The 21,765-nt window shown below is 32.8% G+C and overlaps 1 protein-coding gene and 1 pseudogene across 7 annotated transcripts in view; one reads left to right on the top strand and one right to left on the bottom strand.

Annotated features, from left to right (window-relative positions):
- Mettl25 (methyltransferase like 25) overlaps positions 1-21,765 on the top strand; it is a 185,852-nt gene that overhangs the window by 79,526 nt on the left and 84,561 nt on the right. For 5 of the 7 annotated variants that reach the window (XM_048804553.1, XM_048804562.1, XM_048804539.1 and 2 more), the window contains 4 exons: positions 282-375; positions 15,821-15,895; positions 16,445-16,516; positions 18,275-20,990. In XM_048804553.1, coding sequence (XP_048660510.1) covers positions 282-375; positions 15,821-15,895; positions 16,445-16,516; positions 18,275-18,367 — 334 coding nt within the window. In that variant the 3' untranslated portion in view covers positions 18,368-20,990. Of the gene's footprint in view, positions 1-281; positions 376-15,820; positions 15,896-16,444; positions 16,523-18,274; positions 20,991-21,765 lie in introns of those variants that run through there. The other 2 variants (XM_048804537.1, XR_007348125.1) reach the window with 2 other exon arrangements.
- LOC125618190 lies at positions 17,001-17,163 on the bottom strand (annotated as a pseudogene).

Genomic DNA, 21,765 nt, shown 5'->3' with positions numbered 1-21,765 from the left:
TCATATATATATATATATATATATATATGGCTAAAAAATACTGTAAGTTTGAAACTTCTTTCTCATAGCATTATCTTCCTAATATTATCTTCCACTGCTATATGTTGTAAGAATTCTGAAGCAGATCATAAAAGGTTCACCAAAGTATTAATATATTTTGGTCACATCTGGATCTTGTGCTATATACACAGAAGATATTTTTAAACATGTCATGTCTGAATTTAAAACTATTTTTAATTTAAATTGGAAAAACTAAAAAAGTATTCAATTTTGTTTTGCAGTGAGCAGCATGTTGGTAAAATATATTCCAAATGTTCTTCTTTTCTGGATTATGTCAGAAAGTCTCTAAAGAAGCTTGGATTAGATGAGTCCAAGGTCAGTATATGATTACCTATTAATTTAACAAGAGAAAAATCTTCTATGGGGTAATGAATAGAAATAATACAAAATAATTTGCCTTCTATTTTTCTCCAATTTGTAAAAGAAAGACTAAATTATAATGAAACCAAATCTCTTGTTATCTTGATTACAGTTCATATTCCTGTCACTAGTTTATGATTACCTCCAGAAAGTTTTGCTCTTTAGGATTATTGAGTAAAACATATGCCTGTTAACAAATCAAAATAGAATTAAAAAATAAGACAACAGTATAAATGAAAATTAGAAGTACAAAAGAGAGAATAGTGTTAATTTTAATGCACCTAATGAGAAATTTTATAACTAAGTTTTGTTTTGTTCTTTGATACTGTGAATTCAATCCATGGGTACTGTACTGAACTATATCTCCAGCCCTCTTTATTCTTTATTTTGAGATGGGGTCTCACTAAGTTGCTTAGGGCTTCACTGAGTTGCTGAAGCTAGCTTCAAACTTGGAATCCTCCTATCTTACCCTCACAAGTTGCTGGTATTATAGGTATGTACTGCTATACCCACACCTAGCATAACTAATTTAAATTTTAAATCTTAAATTTAAAAAGTTAAGTGGAAGAATTTTGGAAAGTTGTAACATCACTGCAGTTCCAAGCTAATAATTGATAACACTGTTAAAGGCAAAAGGTAAGCTCATTGACTGGTACTAATAAATATTCTGAGAATAAAGTAAACTCATTGTAATTCAAATGAATCAATGACCAGAATATTCAATTGAACTTGGATCACTATATTTTGAATTAATTTCAAATTGAAGCAAAGAATAATATAGGTGGTTAAAGGAATGATATTGTTCTTTTGCAAGAGAAAAGTTACACAAAAAATAAGGTTAAGTTATATCGAAGTTTAAGTATATTATTATTTATTGTACCAATTATCCTTGTAGTACCCAGTTGCTTTGTAATTAAAGTAGTTGGAGTAGTACTAGTCAGTTTCCTCTCCTGTAAAATTTGGAAATGTCAGGAGAACACTAAAGCAGGAAAAATATCAAAACATCAACATCTAGGCAGATATTTTCAAACTACAGAAAATTAAAGAAAAAAAAATATTTAAAGAAGTGAGAGTAGAAAAACACCTAGACTATATATGAACAAAGATAAGAATTGCTTCCAAATTCTCCCCAGAAGTCATGCAAGCAATAAGAATGTAGAGTGAAATGTTTAAAATGTTGAAAGAAAAAATACAGCAACATAGAATTCTTTAGCCTGTGAAACAGTTATTCAAAAGTGAAGGAGAAATACCTTCTTAGACAAAAATGGAAGGAATTTATTACCAAAAGATGCGCCAACAATAAAGCCCAGTGGCCCCAGTGGCATATTCTTATAATCCCAGTGAATCAGGAGCCAGAGGCAGAAGGATTGCAAGTTACAGCCAACCTATCTCAAAAAAAAAAAAAAAAAGCTCTGGGGTTGTAGCTCAGTGGTAAAATCTTCCTGGGTTTAATTGTCAGTACTGAAATAACTAAAAACAAACCACATGCTAGAGACATGTTAAAATAAGCTATAGATTTCAAATGGAATCTATCTCAGGTATACAAGCCCAGTTCAACACTAAAAAATCAATTAGTGTAATCAAAAGAATAAAAAAGAAAAATCACATGATCGTATCAATAGACATGAAAAATTTGACTAAACCAAACAACTATTTGTGATAAAAACTCACAGTAAACTGAATACTTGGGAACTTTCTCACCTTGACAGAGAGTATCTACAAAACTCCTACACACAGTATCATACTTAATGTGAGAATTCAGAGCTTTTTCTAAAAGATCAGAAACAAGGTCCTGGAATAACCTATACCAAGCTCTGAAAGAAAATGGATGCCAACCAAGAATCCTATACACAGAAAAATTAAGCTTCAGATTTGAAGATGAAATAAAAACCTTCCATGATAAACAAAAGTTAAAATAATTTGCAACTAGAAAGCCTGCACTACAGAATATTCTCAACAAAATATTCCATGAAGATGAAATGGGGAAAAAAAAAAAAGCAAAAGCTAGGAAAGGAAGGAACTACACTAAAGGAATAGTCAATCAGAGGAGAAACTAATTCAAATTAAAAACTAGAAATAAATCAAAATGACCAGGAATACAAATCCTGTCCCAATAACCTTGAACAGTAATGATCTAAACTCATTAATCAAAAGACATAAACTGGTAGAATGCATTTAAAAACATGATCCAACAATATCCTATCTCCAAGAGACTCACTAATAAGCAAAAAACATCCACAGACTGAAAGTGAAAGGATGAGAAGAAATACATCACTAACATGGACCGTGTAAACAAGCAGATAAAGTGGACTTCAAGCCAGAGTTAATCAGAAGAGACAAAGAAGGTAATTTCATACTGCTTAAGGAACGTATACATCAACAAGACATAACAATCAGAAATATATATGCCCCAACAATGGAATATCTGTGTTACATCAAAGGAACCCTTCTCAATTTCAAGAATCAAAGAGCCCACAACACAATAATATTGGATGATTTTAACATTCCTTGTTCCTCCAAACAAAACTAAACAAAAAAACTATAGAACTAAATAATACAATCAATAATTTAGACTTAACATACATATATAGAATATTTTATCCATTAATGAGTGAATACACTTTCTTCTTAGCAGCACATGAATCCTTCTCTAAAATAGACCGTATCTGTGTCACAAAGCAGCACCTAGCAAATACAAAAAAAATAGAGATAATACCTTGCGTTCTATCAGATCAAAATGGAATAAAATTAGAAATCAATGATAAATAAAAAAATAGAAGCTACTCAAACACCTGGAGACTAAATAATATTCTATTCAATGACGAATAGAGAGCAGAAGAAAGCAAGGATGAAATTAAAAAAAAATACTTAGAGGTAAATGAGAATAGTGGTACAACATATCAAAATCTCTGGATACTGAAGACAGTGATAAAAAGAAATTTAATTGTATTGAGCTCATTCATTAAAAAAAATACAGTCAGTGAATAAATGACCTAATATTACATCACAAAGCCCTAGAAAAAGAACAAATTAACCCTGAAAGCAGAAGACAGAACATAATTAAAATCAGATGAAATTGAAACAAAAGAAACCATTAAAAAAACTGACAAGATAAAAAGTTGGTTCTTTGAAAAAAAATAAATATGGTTGATAAACCCTTAGCCAGGCTAACGAAGAAAAAGAAAAAAACTCAAATTACTAAAATTCATGATGAAAAAGGAAATACCATGACAGACACTACTGAAATACAGATGATAATCAGAAACTATTTTGAAAATTTATACTTCAATAAAATAGGAAATCTTGAAGACATCACCACATTTCTAAAGGCATATGACCTACCCAAATTGAATCAGGAGAACATGGAAATTTTTAAAAAGATCAGTTTCAAGCAATGAAATTGAAGATGTTATCAAAAGCCTACCAACAAAGAAAAGCCCAGGACTGGATGGATTCTCAGCCGAGGTCTACCAGAACTTAAAAGATGAACACCAATATTCCTCAATTTAGAAAAGGAGGGAACCCTTCTAAACTCATTCCATGAAGCTAGTATCACCCTGATACCAAAACCAAAGGCACATCAAGGAAAGAAAACTTAAGACCAATATCCCTGTTGAACATAGATGCAAAAATTCTCGATAAAATTGTGGAAAATTTCATATAAAAACATATTTAAAATGTAGTGCACCACAATCAAATGGGGTTCATTCCAGGATGCAAGGTTGGTTCAACATACAGAAATCAATAAAAGTAATTTGTCATATCAATAGACTTAAATACAGTAATCATATGATCATCTTAATAGATCATCTTAAAAAAATCATTTCACAACATACAGCATCCCTCAAGTTCAAAACACTAGAAAAACTAGAAATAGTAGGAATGTACCTCAACATTATGAAAGCTATATATGCTAAACCCAAAGCCAACATCATCCTAAATGGAGAAATATTGAAAGCATTCCCTGTAAAAATTGGAACAAGACAAGGATGCCCTCTTTCACCACTTTTATTCAACATTGTCCTTGAAACTCTAACCAGAGCAATTAGATGAAAGAAATTAAAGCGATACAAATAGGTAAAGAAGAGCTCAAATTATCACTATTTGCTGACAACATGATTATATATTTAGAAGATTAAAAAAAATTCCACCAAAAAACTTCTAGAACTCATAAATGAATTCAACAAATAGGAGGAAATAAAATTAACACCCATTCATTCCCTATACATCAGTGATGAATCCACTGAAAGAGAAGTTAGGAAAACTGTCCCATTCACAATAGTCTCAAAAAATAAAATAAAATATTTGGGAATCAATCTAACAAAAGAGGTGAAAGACCTCTACAATGAAAACTAAGGAAAATGGAAGACCTTAGAAGATGGAAATATCTTCCATGCTCTAGGGTAGTCATAACTAACATTGTCAAAATGGCCATACCACCAAGTACTGTTCAGGTATTTGGGAACTTCCCATGGCAGTCCCACTGGGTAAGATCACCCAGACTCATGTGAAAAATATTCAGCTCTGCCAGAAAGGTCCCATTCAGCACTGGAGATGGGGTGACCTGCTGCAGCCACACAGCCTGTCAGAGATGCATGTAACTTGCCAAGATGCCAATTAACCCGTTGACTGCAAGACATCACAAAGCAACACTCTACCTCTGAAACCTTATCCCTGCCTTTGATGTATGCACTTAAATAAACCACTGGAGCCATTTTAAAATTGTTCAGTTCCTGTGTGGGCTGGACCTATTAGGCACTTCAAGCTCCCTTTAAATTATAATTCTGACTTCATCTTATTTCTTCACTAATTATTTCAGACTTATCTTCTCTAGTGGCACATATCCTCCTGGGCAGGAGACAGGACCCCAGAGAGGTGCTGGCAGCCTCATGATCACAAGCAACTATAAATGTTGGTGAGGATGGGGGGGAAGAGGGTACACTCATTCATTGCTGGTGGGACTACAAATTGGTTTATCCACTCTGGGGAGCAGTATGGAGATTCCTTTAAAAACTTTGAATGGAACCACCATTTGACCCAGCTATCCTACTTCTCAGTTTATACCCAAAGGACTTAACAATCATAATACTATACTGATGAGGCCACATCAATATTTATAGCAGCTCAATGCACAATAGCTAAACTGTGGAACTAACCTAGGTGCCCTACAACAGATGAATGGATAAAGAAAATGTGGTATATATATGCACGATTTAATGTTACTCAGCCTTAAAGAAGAATGAAATTATGGCATTTACCAGTAATAGATGGAATTGGAGAATATCATGCTAAACAAATAAGCCAATCCCAGAGAAACAAAGCCAAAATATTTTCTCTGATATGTGGATGCTAATTCACAATAAGGGCAGCAAGTTTGGGAAGAATAGAGGTACTTTGGATGAGACAGAGGAGAGTAAAGAGGGGAGGACAGTGGGGGTAGGAAAGATAATAGAATGAATTAGATGTTATAACCCTATGTGTACATATGATTACATGATCAGTGTAACTCTACATCATGTACAACCAGAAGAATGAGAAGTTATATTCCATTTATGTATATTATGTCAAAATGCATTTTATTGTCATGTATAACTAATTAGAACAAATTTAAAAAAGAAAGAAAGAAACACACACACACACATACACACACACAAAGAAAGAAACAAAGCAAGGATGTTCTCTTGGACCTCTGCTTTTCAACAGTATATTGTAATTACTAACTAATGTAGTAAGACAAGGAAATGAACGTGTATAAATTGAAAAGGAAAACACTATTGCCTGATCATATATATAGTAAATGTTGAAAAGAACTGACAAAAACCATTCTTGGAACTAATAATTAATTAAAAGATGTTTGTAGGATGCAAAGATAAAATGTATAACATCAGTCATTTTCATATGTACCAGATAAGAACAAGTGGAATTTGAACTTAAAAAGACAGAAGCATTTACATTAGCACCCTCCCCAAAAATGAAATAATTAGGTACAAAGCTAACACAGTATGTACAAAATCTATATGAGGCAAGCTAAAAACTCTGATAAATGAAATCAAGAAATAAATAGAAAGATATTCCATGTTCATGGATAGGAAGATTCCATATTGTCAATGTGTCATTTCTTTTCAACTTGATCGAAAGATCAAATGCAGTCTGAATTAAGATCCCAGGAAGTTTTTTATGAACAATGACAAACTGATTCTAGAGTTTATATAGAAAGGCAAAATATCCAGAATAGCTAATACAGTTTTAAAGAAGAACAAAGTGGAAGTACTGAAGTTATGTGGCTTCAAATTTTAATGTAAAGCCACAGTAACCAAGACAGTTTAATATTGGTGAAATAATAGCTAAATAGATGAAGATCGACAGAATTGAAAACTTTAGCAAGCAAAGACAATAATATAATGGAGCAAAATTGTCTTTTCAACAATTGTGCTTGAACAACAGAACATACACATGTAAAAGATGAATGTAGGCACAAACCTTGCATTTTAAGAAAACTTGAAACCCATAATAGTCCTAAATAAAGAGCACAAAACTATAAAATTTCTAAAAGCAGGGAGGGAAATCCATATGACTTTGGGTATAGTAATGACTTACCAGATATAAAATCAAACGCACAATCCATCAACGAAATAAGTGATAAGCTGCACTTCATTAAAAGTAATTTTCTGCTCACTGACAAACAATGTCAAGGGAATAAGAAGACAAGCTACAGAAAAATAAAAATACTTTTAGAAGACAAACCTGATAAATGACTGTAAAGTATACAAGAAAAACTGTTTAACCAACAATAAGAAAGCAATCTGATTAAAAAGAAAGCAAACAATCTAGGCAGAAGATGTTAATAGACACCTCCTCAAAGAAGATATGAGCATATGAAAAGATGTTCCCCATCATATGTCATTCTGTAAATGCAAATGAAAACATTAATGAGATATGACTACACTCCTGTTGTAGTGGCCAATGTGTCAGTTTGCCATTGTTGTGACAAAATACCTGAGAAAATCAACTCAAAGGAGGAAAGATTTACTTTGGCTCTTGATTTCAGAGGTTTCAGTTCATAATTGCTTGGCTCCATTGCTATGGGCATATGGTGAAGCAGAACTTCATATTGAGGAGCACAAGTCAGAACAGAACTGCTCTTCTCATGACAGCCAGGAGAAAGATAGAGGAAAGGCAAGGGGACAAAATAAACTTTCTAACATAAGCCCCCAGTGACCTACTTCCCCCAGTCAGACCCTGCCTCCTAACGTTTCCGCCACCTACCAGTAAAGCCACCAGCTGGGGATCAACCCTTCAAAACATTAGCCTTTGGGCTGTTTGTTCAAACTATAACAACCAATACCCAGTACACTAGCAACACTAATGCATTGAAAATATGGACCAGCATGAACTTTTGTTCAAGCCAATAGATATGTAAAATGGTGCAGCCATTCTAGAAGGTAGTGTGATGGTTTCTTACAACACTAAATATGTTCTTATTATACAATCCAACAATTCCTCCCTTTGGTATTTACCTAAAGAGGTTGAAAATTTAGGTCCACACTATTACTTGTATTTGAATGTTTATACACATTAGCCAGAAGCAACCAAGATGTCATTCAGTAGGTGAATAGATAAGTAAACTTCTATAACCATACAATGAATATCTTTAAACACTAATAAGAAATTATCTATAAAACTTTGAGACAAAATGGAAGAAACTGAAATGTATATTACTCAGTGATAGTAGCCAATATGAAAAGGCAAATATGATATGATTCTAACTATGTGACATTCTAAAAATGTCAAAATGATGAAGACAGTAAAAAGTTAAGTGGTTTCAGGAATAGGGGGATGGAGACAGGCCTTAGGGCACTGGAATTACTCTGCATTATGTTATAATGGTGGATACATGTTGTTATACTTTTATCCAATCCCACACAATGTATGCCAACGTGAGTGAATCCTAATATGCGTTATAGTCTTTGGATAATAATGATGGGTCAGTGTAGTTCCATCAACTATAAGAAATGCATCACTCTAGTGGGTGATGCTGGGAATAGAGGAGACTCTTTATGTGCACAAGCAGAGTCTGGGTGGGCACACCATACTTTTTGCTCAATTTTGCATAAACCTAAAACTCTTCTAAAAAATAAAGTCTGTTTAAGAAAACACTCATGATAGGTATTATTATTCCCAATGAAATGATATAAAAAGAGTCTCAGAAAAAGGCAAGTCATATTTCCTGCTACAGAGAGCTAGAACTTGAATCAAGACTCCAAGTAAGGTCAGAACCCTTAACCATCACCAGGGAAAACAAAAGCAAAAAAGCTAATGTATGTAAAAAGAAAGTCTTAAATGAAATGAATACTTTTATTAGTTAATGTGAAAACAATTCTCTCATGAAAATCCCTATTTAAGCACATTTTTAAAATATGTTGCATAAAGTGAGTTTAAAAAAAGAAAAAAGATGAAACCCAAGCTAGAAGACATTGGAGGAGGAGTGTCACAATACATGACTAAACCAGTCAGGGTCACTCCAGGTGAACTGGGCTGGCACAAAATAATCACACAGAGACAGAGAAATACCTTTTTTCTTTGGGTTCTGTGACAGCTTCTCTGACCTAGCTCCCACAAAGGTGGCAAGAAGGACAAGAGAGAGAGAGAGAGCACACCTCGAACCTGGGTTTTATTAGGGAAGGCTATTCCATGGAATATTCTATCTCCAAAAGGGCAAAGGGGTAGTATTACAAAGGAACAGATGAGTGTAACTCAACCCCAGTGAGTGACTCCTATTCCTGGAGCCACGCCTTGTTATCCAAGCTGGGATAATGCCCAAGTTACTTTCACCTAGCACTACCATGCAGACTGAAGGCAATAATTGTTCAGAACCCAGTGCATCAGGACTTAAAGGCGTGTTCATCCAGGACAGCTCCCAACAGAGGAAAGTACCAAACTACATGATAAGGTATGAAAAAGCTGTGCTGGTGAAAGGAAGCAAATAAATAAATATATAGTTGGGGAGAGCTTTTTTTTTTTTTTTAAGCAAGAGATATTTAAAAAATAGTGTCTGTCAGGCCACAGCAATTAGCAATATGAAGTTATCAAAACCAAAGTTGTGTTTTCAATACAATACAAATATTTTATTCTCAAATCATAAAATATCAATGTTAAAATGAAAGCTTTGACAATACACACGATAAAAAGATGGACATTTAATTTTACTTAAAAAATAAATTAATTTTCACTTGAAGTTCTAAATACTGAAAAATGTCTAGACCATTTAAATTTGAAATTTTGAATATACTAAAAACACCTTTGACTAAATTCATAATCATTTCTTTTCTTTCTTTTTTTTTTTTTTNGTTTTGAACAACCCACAATAAAAAATTTAAAAAAAAATAATAAACTGAACAGTCTTAAGGAAAAAAAGAAAAAAAGAATGATATTCTTTCAACCCTTTGTAAAGGACCCTATTTTTAAAGCATGTTTAGATTCCATAACAAAGTTAAGCCTAACTGTACCACTGAAAACAATAAGTTGTGTCAGAATATTGACTGCTTTATGGCAAAGTACTTCTTTTTGAAGACTGAATAATATTTGTGTGTGTGTGTGTTTATACCACAACTTCTTTGTTCATTCATTCATCAGTAGACCATTAGGTTGTTTCCATATCTTACTGTAGTGAATAATGCTGCAGTAAACATGGTGGTATAGACATTGTTACAAAGTAATGATTTTTACTTCTTTTGGATGTTTACCCAGAAGTACTGCAGAATATAAGTTCTTAATGATTAAACCCCCAAGCATTATTTCTCATGCCTGCAAATCTTATCTCAGTTAAATCTGCATCATTTTAGACTGAGACTTAATTATGTTATTAATATTGCTGTTAATACAGGAGAAATCATTGTTACATGCCATATTAGTTTAGATTATTAGAATTATTGAAGTATACAAATCTGCAAATGACAGTTCATATGAAATAATTATAATAATTATACATGTATAATTGTATACATATATAATTATTATGTAATAATGATATAATAATTATATGATGTATCAGTACTTATTTTTAGAATGTGAGCTAAATGTAATATATGTAAATTTTACTATTTAAATAGGAGCAATTTTAAATTTTATTTTCATTAGCTAGTAATTAAACAGGTATGCAATAGAAAAGATAAGAAATTTATTTTTCTTTCTTTTTTTTTAAAAGCAATCCTGTCTTACTACCCATAAGTTTGAAGGTTAAAAATATTAGCTACATATGTAATCCTATCACTTCTAAAAATAATAAACATAGGAATCAACTTTGCTTTGTGTTTTACAAAAGAGTATAGTAACAGTAGTTTTTTGACTAAGAGTATGGATAACTTCCTCTGTTAACTTAAGAATATCAGGATCACTTCAGTCTCCTTGTCTCTGGTTTTGTCTCTTCTTGCTTCCTTAGCACAATCAGCTGATGAACCTCACTTCCATAACTATCTACCATAGTTTTTGAGCCCATTATGACCTAGTCAAGGTTATACTGGCAGCTTCACTTCTACCATCTAGTGGTAAGACTGTTTCAAATACCAAGTCATCCTCTAATGATATATTATGTGGGGAGGATGTCTAACAACTTGTTTACCTGCTTTCCATGAAGTTGTTGTAAGGTCCACCTTTGCTTGTCTGGAGTCCTTTACATATACCTCTTTAAAAAATAGAATAAATTGGGCTGGGGATGTGGCTCAAGTGGTAGCATGCTCGACTGGCATGCGTGCGGCCCGGGTTCGATCCTCAGCACCACATACAAACGAAGATGTTGTGTCTGCCAATAACTAAACAATAAATATTTTTAAAAAAAATTAAAATTAAAAAATAGAATAAATAAATAAGTGAAAAAGAGACAAATCTCTTGTGGAAAACAATTCCAAATAATTTGTGTAGGTATTCTACCTTTTGGAGATGGAATATAGCTTCCCACTCATTAAGTGTAGTCAGTACATGGTGACTTTTTTCCCTAGAGTCTGGAAAAGGGGACAAAAAAGGAATTTTATAGTCAAGAAACACTATTGCATCTAGGTAGTCAAGGTCAATGACAAAAGTACTAAGTCAATAGAAGGGAAATTATCAAAAGAGTAGAGCAACCACATCAGGGAGGGAGAAAGGGAGAGAAAGGGAGGTACTGCAGAATGAGATTCATCAAATTATGTTATATGTATATATGAATATGCCATAATGAATACTACTCATGCATAATTATAATGTACCAATTAAAAAAAAGAATCCAAGACCCCAAAAGCATACCTTACTCTCAAGTATCTCCATTCTTTCTTCCTTTGTATATCCTGCTCTGTTGCTTGCTTTCCTGGATAAATCTTATCTTGCCTTCCTAAATTTAAAAAAAAAAGAAGAAGAAGAAGAAGAAAAGGATTATAAGTCACATGGGAAATACATACTTTTGATGTGATGTAAGGAACATGACCCTTCTGTGATCTTGTTTTCAAAAACTATAGCCCTAATTTATAACGGGGGAAAAAATTTAACACATCCAAATGGAGGAGTTCTGGGGAAATTGGCCAAATTATATGGTTATGTTGTGTAGATGTATGAATGTGAATGCACCAATAAAAAATGTGGGGGAAGTACAAATGTAGGAACATTCTCTAAAATATCTGACCAATACTTTTCAAAACTATCAAGATCATAAAAACAAGGCAAGTCTGAGAAACTATCAAAACCAAGTGGTCTAAATGTGATGTGGTATTCTGGATGGGATTCTAGAACTGAAAAATCAGGACACAGGTAAAAAATAAGAAAATCTGAGGGTAGTATGAACTTTAGTTAATGTGTCAATGTTGGTTCTTTCATTATTACAAATGTAGCATAATGTAACATGAAGTAGTAGAGATAGAATACATGGAAATTGTACTGTCTTCAAAATTTCTTTAAACCTAAAACGTACGTTTATTTCTTTTAAAATAATATGAGAAAAACCAATGTTTATTGAACTTTTGCTTTATGCCAGATATGGTACTAAAAGGTTTATTTATTTATATTATCTCTTTGAATACTAAGGACAATAGGATTGAGATGTGAAGTTAAGTGGAATTCTTTAGACCAAAATCTAGGAAACTGGGGAAGAATGTCAATCTATACAGTCTAATTGTATTTTTTTATACTTATATGACAAAAGACGTCACACAAAAAAAGAATAATTATTTGACATTTTTTACAAAACTAACAATCATCAAGCAAGCAAGCCTAAGAGGAAGAATAAGAAGAAAATTCATACTTACAACAAAGGATTTTTTGGTTTTTTGTTTTGTTTTGTTTTGTTTTTTGTGGTACTAGGGATTGAACCCAAGGCCTCATACATGTCAGGAAAGTGTTCTACCACTGAGCTATACCACCAGCCCTTTTATTTTATTTTGAGACAGGGTCTAAGTTGTCCAGGCTGGCATTGAACTTGGAATCCTCCTGCCTCAGCCTCCTGAGTAGCTGGGATTATAGGAGTTTATCACTGCACCTGGCAAAAATGAATGTACATCTAAAGCAGATTGAAGAATTGAAGTTTGAATCTGCCTTTTTTAAAGGCAGATGAAATTCAAGAAATGATGAGTCTTAATGAAGAGTGGAAGAAAGAATGCTTACATCTTTGACTTTTGTAATTCTTACAGGCAGGATGAAGTTGGTCAAGTATATGAAACATACACATTGGGTAGTACAACATATTCTCTAACCTATTTGGTTAAGTCAAATAGCTGTCAAGAAATTGTGAAGAAGTGGGTGTAGACTAAAGTGCTTGAGCATGATTGCTCATTTACTGTCTCCAACCCATTTTCTCTTTAGAACTGTATATCTCCTTGTCCCTGACCCAAAGCCAGGGAGGGACCTACTACACAACTCGTGCTAATTCCTTTTCCTAGAATATAGGCTTTGGACAGCAGGGAGCAAGTAGTTCATGTCCAGTATTCCAATCTGTCATTCATTTCACATTTCACATTTTTAATTTATAAATTTTTGTATATGGCCTTGCTTTTAAGTTATGACCTCTGCTGGGCAGTGCCTCAGTTCTGATGCCTTTTTTAATCTCTGTAAAGTTGACCCTTCGTAGGTTCTCACTGATTTCAACACTCAGTAATGCCACCTGTTAAATATATGTGTCTTGAAGATTGATGTTGACATTAAGTGGGATGGTATCTTCATTTTTAAAATTTCTTAGAATCTCTGTGATCTAATCTGAAGTGTTTTTAAACATTTGATTGAAAAAGTTGACTTAAGCTTGGAATCATACCTTAAGCACTGAATTTTTCTCCTACAAATACATGATTATACCTTTTATTCACCAATTTTTTGATGTAAGAAGAGGGCCATTTATTTAGTTTTGTTTACATAAAGGTTTGCATATGGTGTCACTGCTTGAAGGTCTACCTTCACTATTTTTGCATCAAACATAGGGTAATGTATAATCTATATAATGCCAGCCTTGGTTCACTTAAAGTAACAGACTTATTTTTAAATAAGAGAGTAAAGATAGTGCTCTCCCCTTTTCTCTCCAGAATCACTGAAAAGCAACAAATACAATGAGAAATGGAAGCACAGACTCCCTTTTTGATAAAATCGAGAGGCATTTTGAATCTCAAACTATGTGTATTTCAAAGTACATTGGATATAAAAAAGGGATGTAGAAAGAGGCAAAGAGGAAATCCTAGGGTTGCAAATCTCAGACAAACCAAAAGAATACAGGTCTCCATAGTAGCATCCCCTGAAAAAGCAAAGTCAGCAATTCCTAATTGCAACAAAGGCAATCGAGGACAGTTCTTTCTAGTTTAGCACAGAGAAATGAGAATCTAAGGAATCACATTTGTAGAAAGCAGAATGGTAAAGATTAAGCGTTCAAGGGTGTCACTTTACAGCTAATCTGAGGATGATAGCAGAGAAGTAAAGTTTAAAGGCTATGGTTCAGACACACAATTTTTGTGAAATGAGAGTTTTTGCTGCCTTGAAATACAGGCCTGAATTCAGACCAATTCATTCTACTGTAGAAGCCTGGTCTAGAGGATACTCAATTTAATTCAAAGATGGGTGAGAGGGCGAGGGGTACATAATCTTCTTAAGGTCTATACCAAGAGGGAGATCTTTTCTGGAAGGTTTTATGCGAAATGTGATGACACAGAGCTTTGCTCTTCACTGCTTCCCTTTTTATAGTTTTTAAATTCAAAATAGGTTCATGGAGAATATCATGCTAAGTAAAATTAGCCAAACTGGAAACTCAAAGCTCTCTCAAATGTGGAAGCCAGAGTAAAATAAAGAAAAGCAGGAGGGAAGGATAGAATAACATATAGAACCAATCAAATATAAATTAGTAGAAGACCTAAAGGAAGTCTGATAAAGTAGAGGAAAGAGAATGGGAAAGTGTAGGGAGGGCAGGAGGGTAAGGGGGAGTGAACTGAAACCAATTATCATGCATGTATAGATATGTCTGGATGAACCCAACTACTGTGTATAACTGTGAAGCTCTTAATTAAAAAAAAAAATCTCTTAAAAAATAGGTTTTAGTGCAATAAGAAAAGGGACAGACTTTGGGGAAAAAAATTCATTTAGGTATTTGCCAGGAAATCTGACAAATCCTTTCAGAATTTTTACTCTTTTTATAGATCCAGTCTTTCATTTATTTTGACTTGTAATTTGACTGTAGTGTTTTTCTGGTGACTCCTTTGTGAAACCCTTCACAAAGTCGGTCAACTTACGAAAACATTTCCTTTTGCATTCATCTTTCATTGGTTATGCAATGTTTATTTATATTATTACAATAACGTAATAGGCATAAAAAGATTATAAATGGTAACAATCGATTCAGTAAACATAAAGTTAAACTGGTGGGTGCAGAAACATGAGCATGGACTAGAAAGTGGCCTCTAAGAGTAGGAGGGGTCAGCATACTATGGGTATATCTTTTAGAAAAAAAAGGGTAAAATAATGTTTATTGATGAATATGTTAAGTGGATGTTAGAAAGAATTACTTGAAATATGACATTGTGTTGCTGTGTAGTCTTTAAATCTCTAGGATATAGTTGTAGTGTTTCTAACTTTAATTGTATTCAAAAAATATTCATTGAAACCTTATTTATATTATACTAGCAAGTAAAAGTAAATATTTAATTACTATGTATTGAATTAATATCAAAATAGTAGTGATTTTTTTATGATGCTGAATAACCTTTATCAGTGCAGACTTAAGTGAAAGAATTTAATTACATTAACTTGGTTCAATGTTATAGTGCTTCAGCAGTTACATTGACTTGCTAGAGGGAGCTCTTCAAAACACCTAAGGTTACTTTAAGTTAACATAATATTTATGTTTGATAAAGAAAAATTTTAACTGTGTTTGACTATTAATAAATTTATTATCATTTTTATCTTAAAGTTGCCAGAAAAAATTATAATGGACTACTATGAGAAGTATAAACCTAGAATGAATGAGCTGGAAGCATTCAATATGGTAAATATCTTATATTTAAACATATTAAATTGGATACGTTGCTAGACTTTGAATACCATTCTATTAAATTTTATTATGGAGCCAACCAATCTATGTTGTTTTTCTCATTCTGTAGAAAAACTGTTTTGGATCATTTCCTACTTCAGAACTATATTAGGTGTCAGTAATGTAATAAAGAGAGCACATGGTAGATTCCTCTTAAAGTGTATTATAAATGCATGGAAAGACGTTTTAGAGTCCTTTGAAGACATATTGGTCTCGATGCAGTTATTTCACAAGCATTCTTTTTAATGAATTTCATTCTTAGGACCCCTTTAAAAGTTTTCTCATATGATTGCTTGTTGGATTCTACCTCAAAGTCATTTAAAGGGCATTCTTTTCCATTATTAAAGAAAAACCTTTGATCTCTGCAGTATTTATTTTCTGAAGATGCACAATGAGTATTCGGAATTGGCCTATGTAAACTCTAGATGCTTTTTCTTAAACATAAATGTTAAGGAAATAGGATTTTTTTTAAGTACCACTTTCTTTTCTTATGCCTTCTTTTAGTTGAAAGTATTTCTGGCTCCTTGTATAGAAACATTGATTCTTCTGGATCGACTTTGCTACCTTAAAGAGCAGGTAAATTACATTACTTTTTAAATTATTAACAAATCTTTATTAAATGTAGTAATGCGAGTCCAGTAATAGTGAGGATAGTTATTTTACATAAAGCTAGTAAGGTAATTTTTTTCATTATATTTTTATAATTAAGATACTTATACCATCTTCTTGTCAGTTTATAAACATATGTACAACAGATGTCTTCACAAAAACTACTCTAATAAAGTATACATTCTTTTAATTGTATGGTAATTACGATACATAGGCGGTGAACACATGCTTTCATATATGACAGATTGTTTAGCCAAAATTAATAAAGGCCAGACATAAAAAATTTTGTGTACACATTTGATTTTGTAAGACTTTGCCTTTTAATTAATTCACTTTTGGATTTTTGAACATATCATGTGTTCTGCAGTATAGAAAATTCATTAATGAAGATTATTTCTTTATTTTTTCCATAATCTTATTTCATCTATGTCAAATGACAAAATATTGTCTTTTAAGTTATCTTTAGGGAAAATATATTTTTCAGATCCCACCGAGTGCTTTGTTTAAATTATTGTGAACTATTTAAATTAAACTCATTCCAAGATTAGGCCTAATGCTTTCACTGTAAACCCTTTATTTTACACTTGATCTTAGCCAAAAGGCCGAGAAGCGATTAAACCCTTTATTTTAAAACAATTTTTTTCTTCCTGCTGGAACAAATGGATTTTAATAAATGGGTCTTTACTCTAATTTATATTTTTATGCAAGAAAAACAGTTTTTAAGTATTTAAATAGTGATGTGCTTTCCTAAGTGGCCAGCTAACTTCAAATCACTGAAAAGCCTTGATTTGCAAGTTGTAGGTGACAGAACAATTAGTCCCTGCCAAAACAGGTACTAATTTCCTTTCAAAACAATTTCCATTGAACTAAGTACAATAGTTAGGCAAAACAATATGTACTGAGATTAGTTGAGATCAATAATAGCATAAATAATTTATGTTTACTATTTTAAATATTCTAAAAGTAATACATATTTATGTTACAAATCTAAAATGTATAAAAATATTTTTAAAAAAGTAAATTAAAAGTAATAATCCTACCTTTGAGCATTAACTATTAAGTATTTGGTATATTTCTATTTATGCTTATACTCAAATATATGAAATTTGTAGGTATATGTGTGTGCACATTATTTATACTTTAATTAAAATTGTAAAAAAAATACAAATGCAGTTTGTATGCAATTTGTTTCTTTTATGTAAAATTTTCCCACCTCATTGGCCATCTTGCACAGAGTGAATGTTTCATCATAAAATTATTTATTTACTATACATTTGATTATGGCATTTTTTCATAGTCACAGCAATTAGGCCTTGTAATTCAGTATCTGTGTGTTACTTTATTTTGTCAGCATAATTCCTTGAAGGTGAAACTGTAGATGTTAATTTTATTCAACAAAGAATAGTGTTCTTTTATAGTTTGTTTTTTACGTGGGTTTTATTTTTTGGTTTTTTGTTTGTTTGGTTTTGGTACCAGAGATTGAACCCAGGGGCACTTAACCGTTGAGCTTTATCCCCAGCCCTTGTTGTTATTTGAGACTGGGTCTCGCTAAGTTGCTGAGGCTGGCTTTGAATTCTTGATCCTTCTGCCTCAGCTTCCTGAGAGGCTGGGATTACAGGAGTATGCCACCATGCCCAGCCATAATATTACAGTATGTAGTCTCTGTCACCTCTCCTTTTCTGTTCAAAAAATGGTCGTATATCTAAATCACTTATCAATTTGCAGGAAGATATTGCATGGTCTGCACTTGTGAAGTTGTTTGATCCTGTGAAATCTCCCAGATGTTATGCTGTTATTGCTCTGAAGAAGCAGCAATGATTTCAAATGAAGCAAGTTATTAGTTATACATGTTTGCAGAACTTGTTGATAACCTTGCTTTTCTAAACATTTATGTGTTATTATGTAAATATTTTAAAATAATTGCTATATTTTTACATAAACAATAAAATAAATAATGGCTAACAACAGAAAGTCATAATCTATTTTTCTATGAGAAAGCATATATAAATAAGAACTTGTGAAAATATTGTGAAAGAATCAATCTGATTCCTAAACTAGTATATCAATAGAACAGTGTGATTGAATCTTTGTTCCTGCTCAATGTTTGAGACCCTCCATATATACTATTATATTTTGACTGATATTTACTTAAAAAAAAGATGAAAGGTACTGGTTCAGATATAGTCAAATGTTGGGAATCATTTGCATTGTCCTCCACATTTTGGAAGGATTTTTCACATTACCATAAAAGAAAAATCCATATTTCAAGAGAAGAAATACTCACAAACCATTCCATTTATAAAAAGTGCCTAGCATAAAGCACATTTTACACTCCATTTTAATCTGTTGCATAAGGTAATATTATGCTCCCTTAAAAGAGTGTGCATCTTGTGAGAATCACTTTAAGTACTCTTGAGGCTCTTTATCTTATTAAAATTAAGAATGGGTTGACATTTAAGGGAATTACCTTGTACGCTATAAAAAGCCAGTCTCAGTAAAGCAAGATTGAATGGAAGGCCAGCACCCTGCCCAGTATGGAACAATTTCCTTTCATTAGCAGAAAACTTGATCTAACAAAGGATATGGACAACTGAGACTCTTGATGCTCAGCTAGAGAGCATCTCGAATTCTTTAGAGTAGAAAAAGGAATTCTTAAATTTTGGAGTCTCTTCTCTGGATGAGAAGGATTATTGTTTTGCTTTGGATGGTAATATTATTGAGTTTGCAGCCAGTATAAATATAAGTGATAAGGGTATTGTGTACATCTACTATACTGAGAAAAAAAGCCATTGTTTGGCATTTTATGTTCTGCAAAACATTTTGCCAATCTTATTCCATCTCTGCATATATAAATACACACACACATACATACATACTCCACCCAAACCTACCCCTGCTGAAGAATCTTAAAGCAAATTCTAGACTGTTTGTTACTTGTTATAAATACACTAGTATATATTTCTAGCAGCTAAGGATTTTTTTCTGTAGTAATATCTGGTCAATCACATACCTGTGACTGGCTCAAGAAGTCTTTTTAAACATAATTCAGGTTATTGTTAGATGTTTGTTTTGGTCTTTTGGCAAAAATACTTCACAGATAATATATACTTTATATTATGTCACACCAGGAGGCACAGCATGTTTGGCCCACCTTAAGTGATACCAAGGTGGATTGGCAGATTTCAGTTGTTGTGAGCCTGATTTATCTAGTATAAAGTTCCCTGTCTCCTCTTAATTCTTTTAGCAGCTAGTTGAAAACAGGAATGAAGGAGGGAGGATGGTAGGGAGAAAGAAAGAAAGGAAAGATGGAAGGAAGGAAGTGACCACACACTATAAGTTCCGTTATCTATCATGCCAATTGGCTGAGAATCTTCTCCAGTTTCTATTTAACTACATATTTCATTATTCTGAGATAAATTGCTTGTTTGTTGCAGTGTACTGTTCCTTTATTTTCCTATACTGTTTTCTGTGTGAATAGCTGGCTATCCTAGAAGGAGCAGAAAACCTTTCTAGCCTATTTTCTTCCCTTTCATAATTTTATGTAAAATTTTACAATCTTTTCCTGATACTCAAATATTGATATAGCATCCATTTCTCTTAATAATAAAGACAAGGGCTTCTTGTTTAGTGTTTAGAAAACAGTGTTTAGAAAAGTAAGTTAAAGCTGTTTCATCAGCAAGGGAACTTTGTAGAAACTTCTCTATAAGTTAAAACATGGTCAGATGCTGGGCATGGTGGTACCCACCTGTAATCCCAGATACTTGGAAGGTTGAGGCAGGTAGATCGTAAGGATATCTTGTCTGTAGATAAATAAACAAGAGGAAGAGGAACTCATTAATATTACATGTTGAGTGTTCCTTATCGGAAATACTTAAGACAGGACATGATTTAAATTTTGGATGTTTAAGCTAGGGTTATGGCTCAGTGGTAGAATGCTTGCCTAGCATGTGTGAGGCCTTGGGTTCGATCCTCAGCACCACATAAAAATAAATTAATAAAAAAAATAGATGTTGTGTCCAACTAGATAGATATATAGATAGATAAATAGATATAGATATAGATAGATAGATATATAAATAAATTTTTGATGTTTTTCAGATTTTGGAATATTTGCATATACATAATGAGATATCTTAGAGAAGGGAACCAGGTCTAAACAGAAAGTCCGTTTATGGTGTATACATACCTTATTCACATTGCCTGAAGGTAACTTTTTCAATATTTTTAATAATAGGAAACAAAGTTATGTAGTCTGGAATTTTCCATGTCTGGCATCATATTGGTGCACAAAACATTTTGGTGTTTTGAAGCATTTCAGTTTTCAAATTTTAAATTAGGGATGCTTATGGAGTATCTGAATTTAGATTCATGCGGCCTAGAATATTTTGTATCATTAGATAAGTCACTTAACTCTTCAGGGTGCCTCAGTTTTCTCCTCTGTTAAAAAAAAAAAGGAATTTAGTCATAATTTTGGTTATATGATTTGTATGTTTTTGTTTCCTCCAAAATTCATGTATTGGAAATTTAAGCCCCAGTGGAATGGCATTGGGAAGTAGAACCTTTTGAAAGAGGTTTAGCTCATGAGGGCCCCATGTCATATATGGGTTAGTGCTGCAATAAAGACTGGTCGCAGTAGGTTCACTCTTTCACCCGTCTAATTTTCACCATGGGAAGACACAATAAGAAGGCTCATACCAGATTCCATCACATTGATCTTGGACTTCCCAGCCTCCAGAGCTGTGAGAGAATACATTTATATTCTATATAAATTATCCAGTTTCTGGTATCATGTTATAGCAGCTCAAAACAAACTAAAAACAGGTATAGAGAACACTGCCTTAACAGTCTTGACAGTATTTCTGAAGGGGGAAAATCGGGAGGAATTTATAGGAGTTGGATGTCTGGGCTCGAATGTAGAGAACAGATTAAGATTTGAACCGGTTGGTGACATAATTGTCTAGGATTAGTATATATAGCAACACAAGGGTCTTGAGATAAGTTTTGATAAATAAACTGTTGCTTGACTACTGAACTCTTTGCCAAGGTGAGAAAATTGTTTGTCTGAGATAAATTAATATATAGGAATTTCCTGAAACAAACAATGAAGTTATTTATTGGTATACAGTCTTATCTTTCCTAGGCAAATTGTTCCCATAACAAACAAATAAATCATGTTGACACAGGGGTTTCAGCTCTAGGACCCGATAGCTCTGTCA

The sequence above is a fragment of the Marmota marmota genome, unplaced genomic scaffold (genome assembly GCF_001458135.2).
Source record: "Marmota marmota marmota unplaced genomic scaffold, marMar, whole genome shotgun sequence".
NCBI classification, from domain to species: Eukaryota; Metazoa; Chordata; class Mammalia; order Rodentia; family Sciuridae; genus Marmota; species Marmota marmota.
Note: the sequence above shows the minus strand (reverse complement) of the source record. Positions and strands in the feature narration are given on the sequence as shown.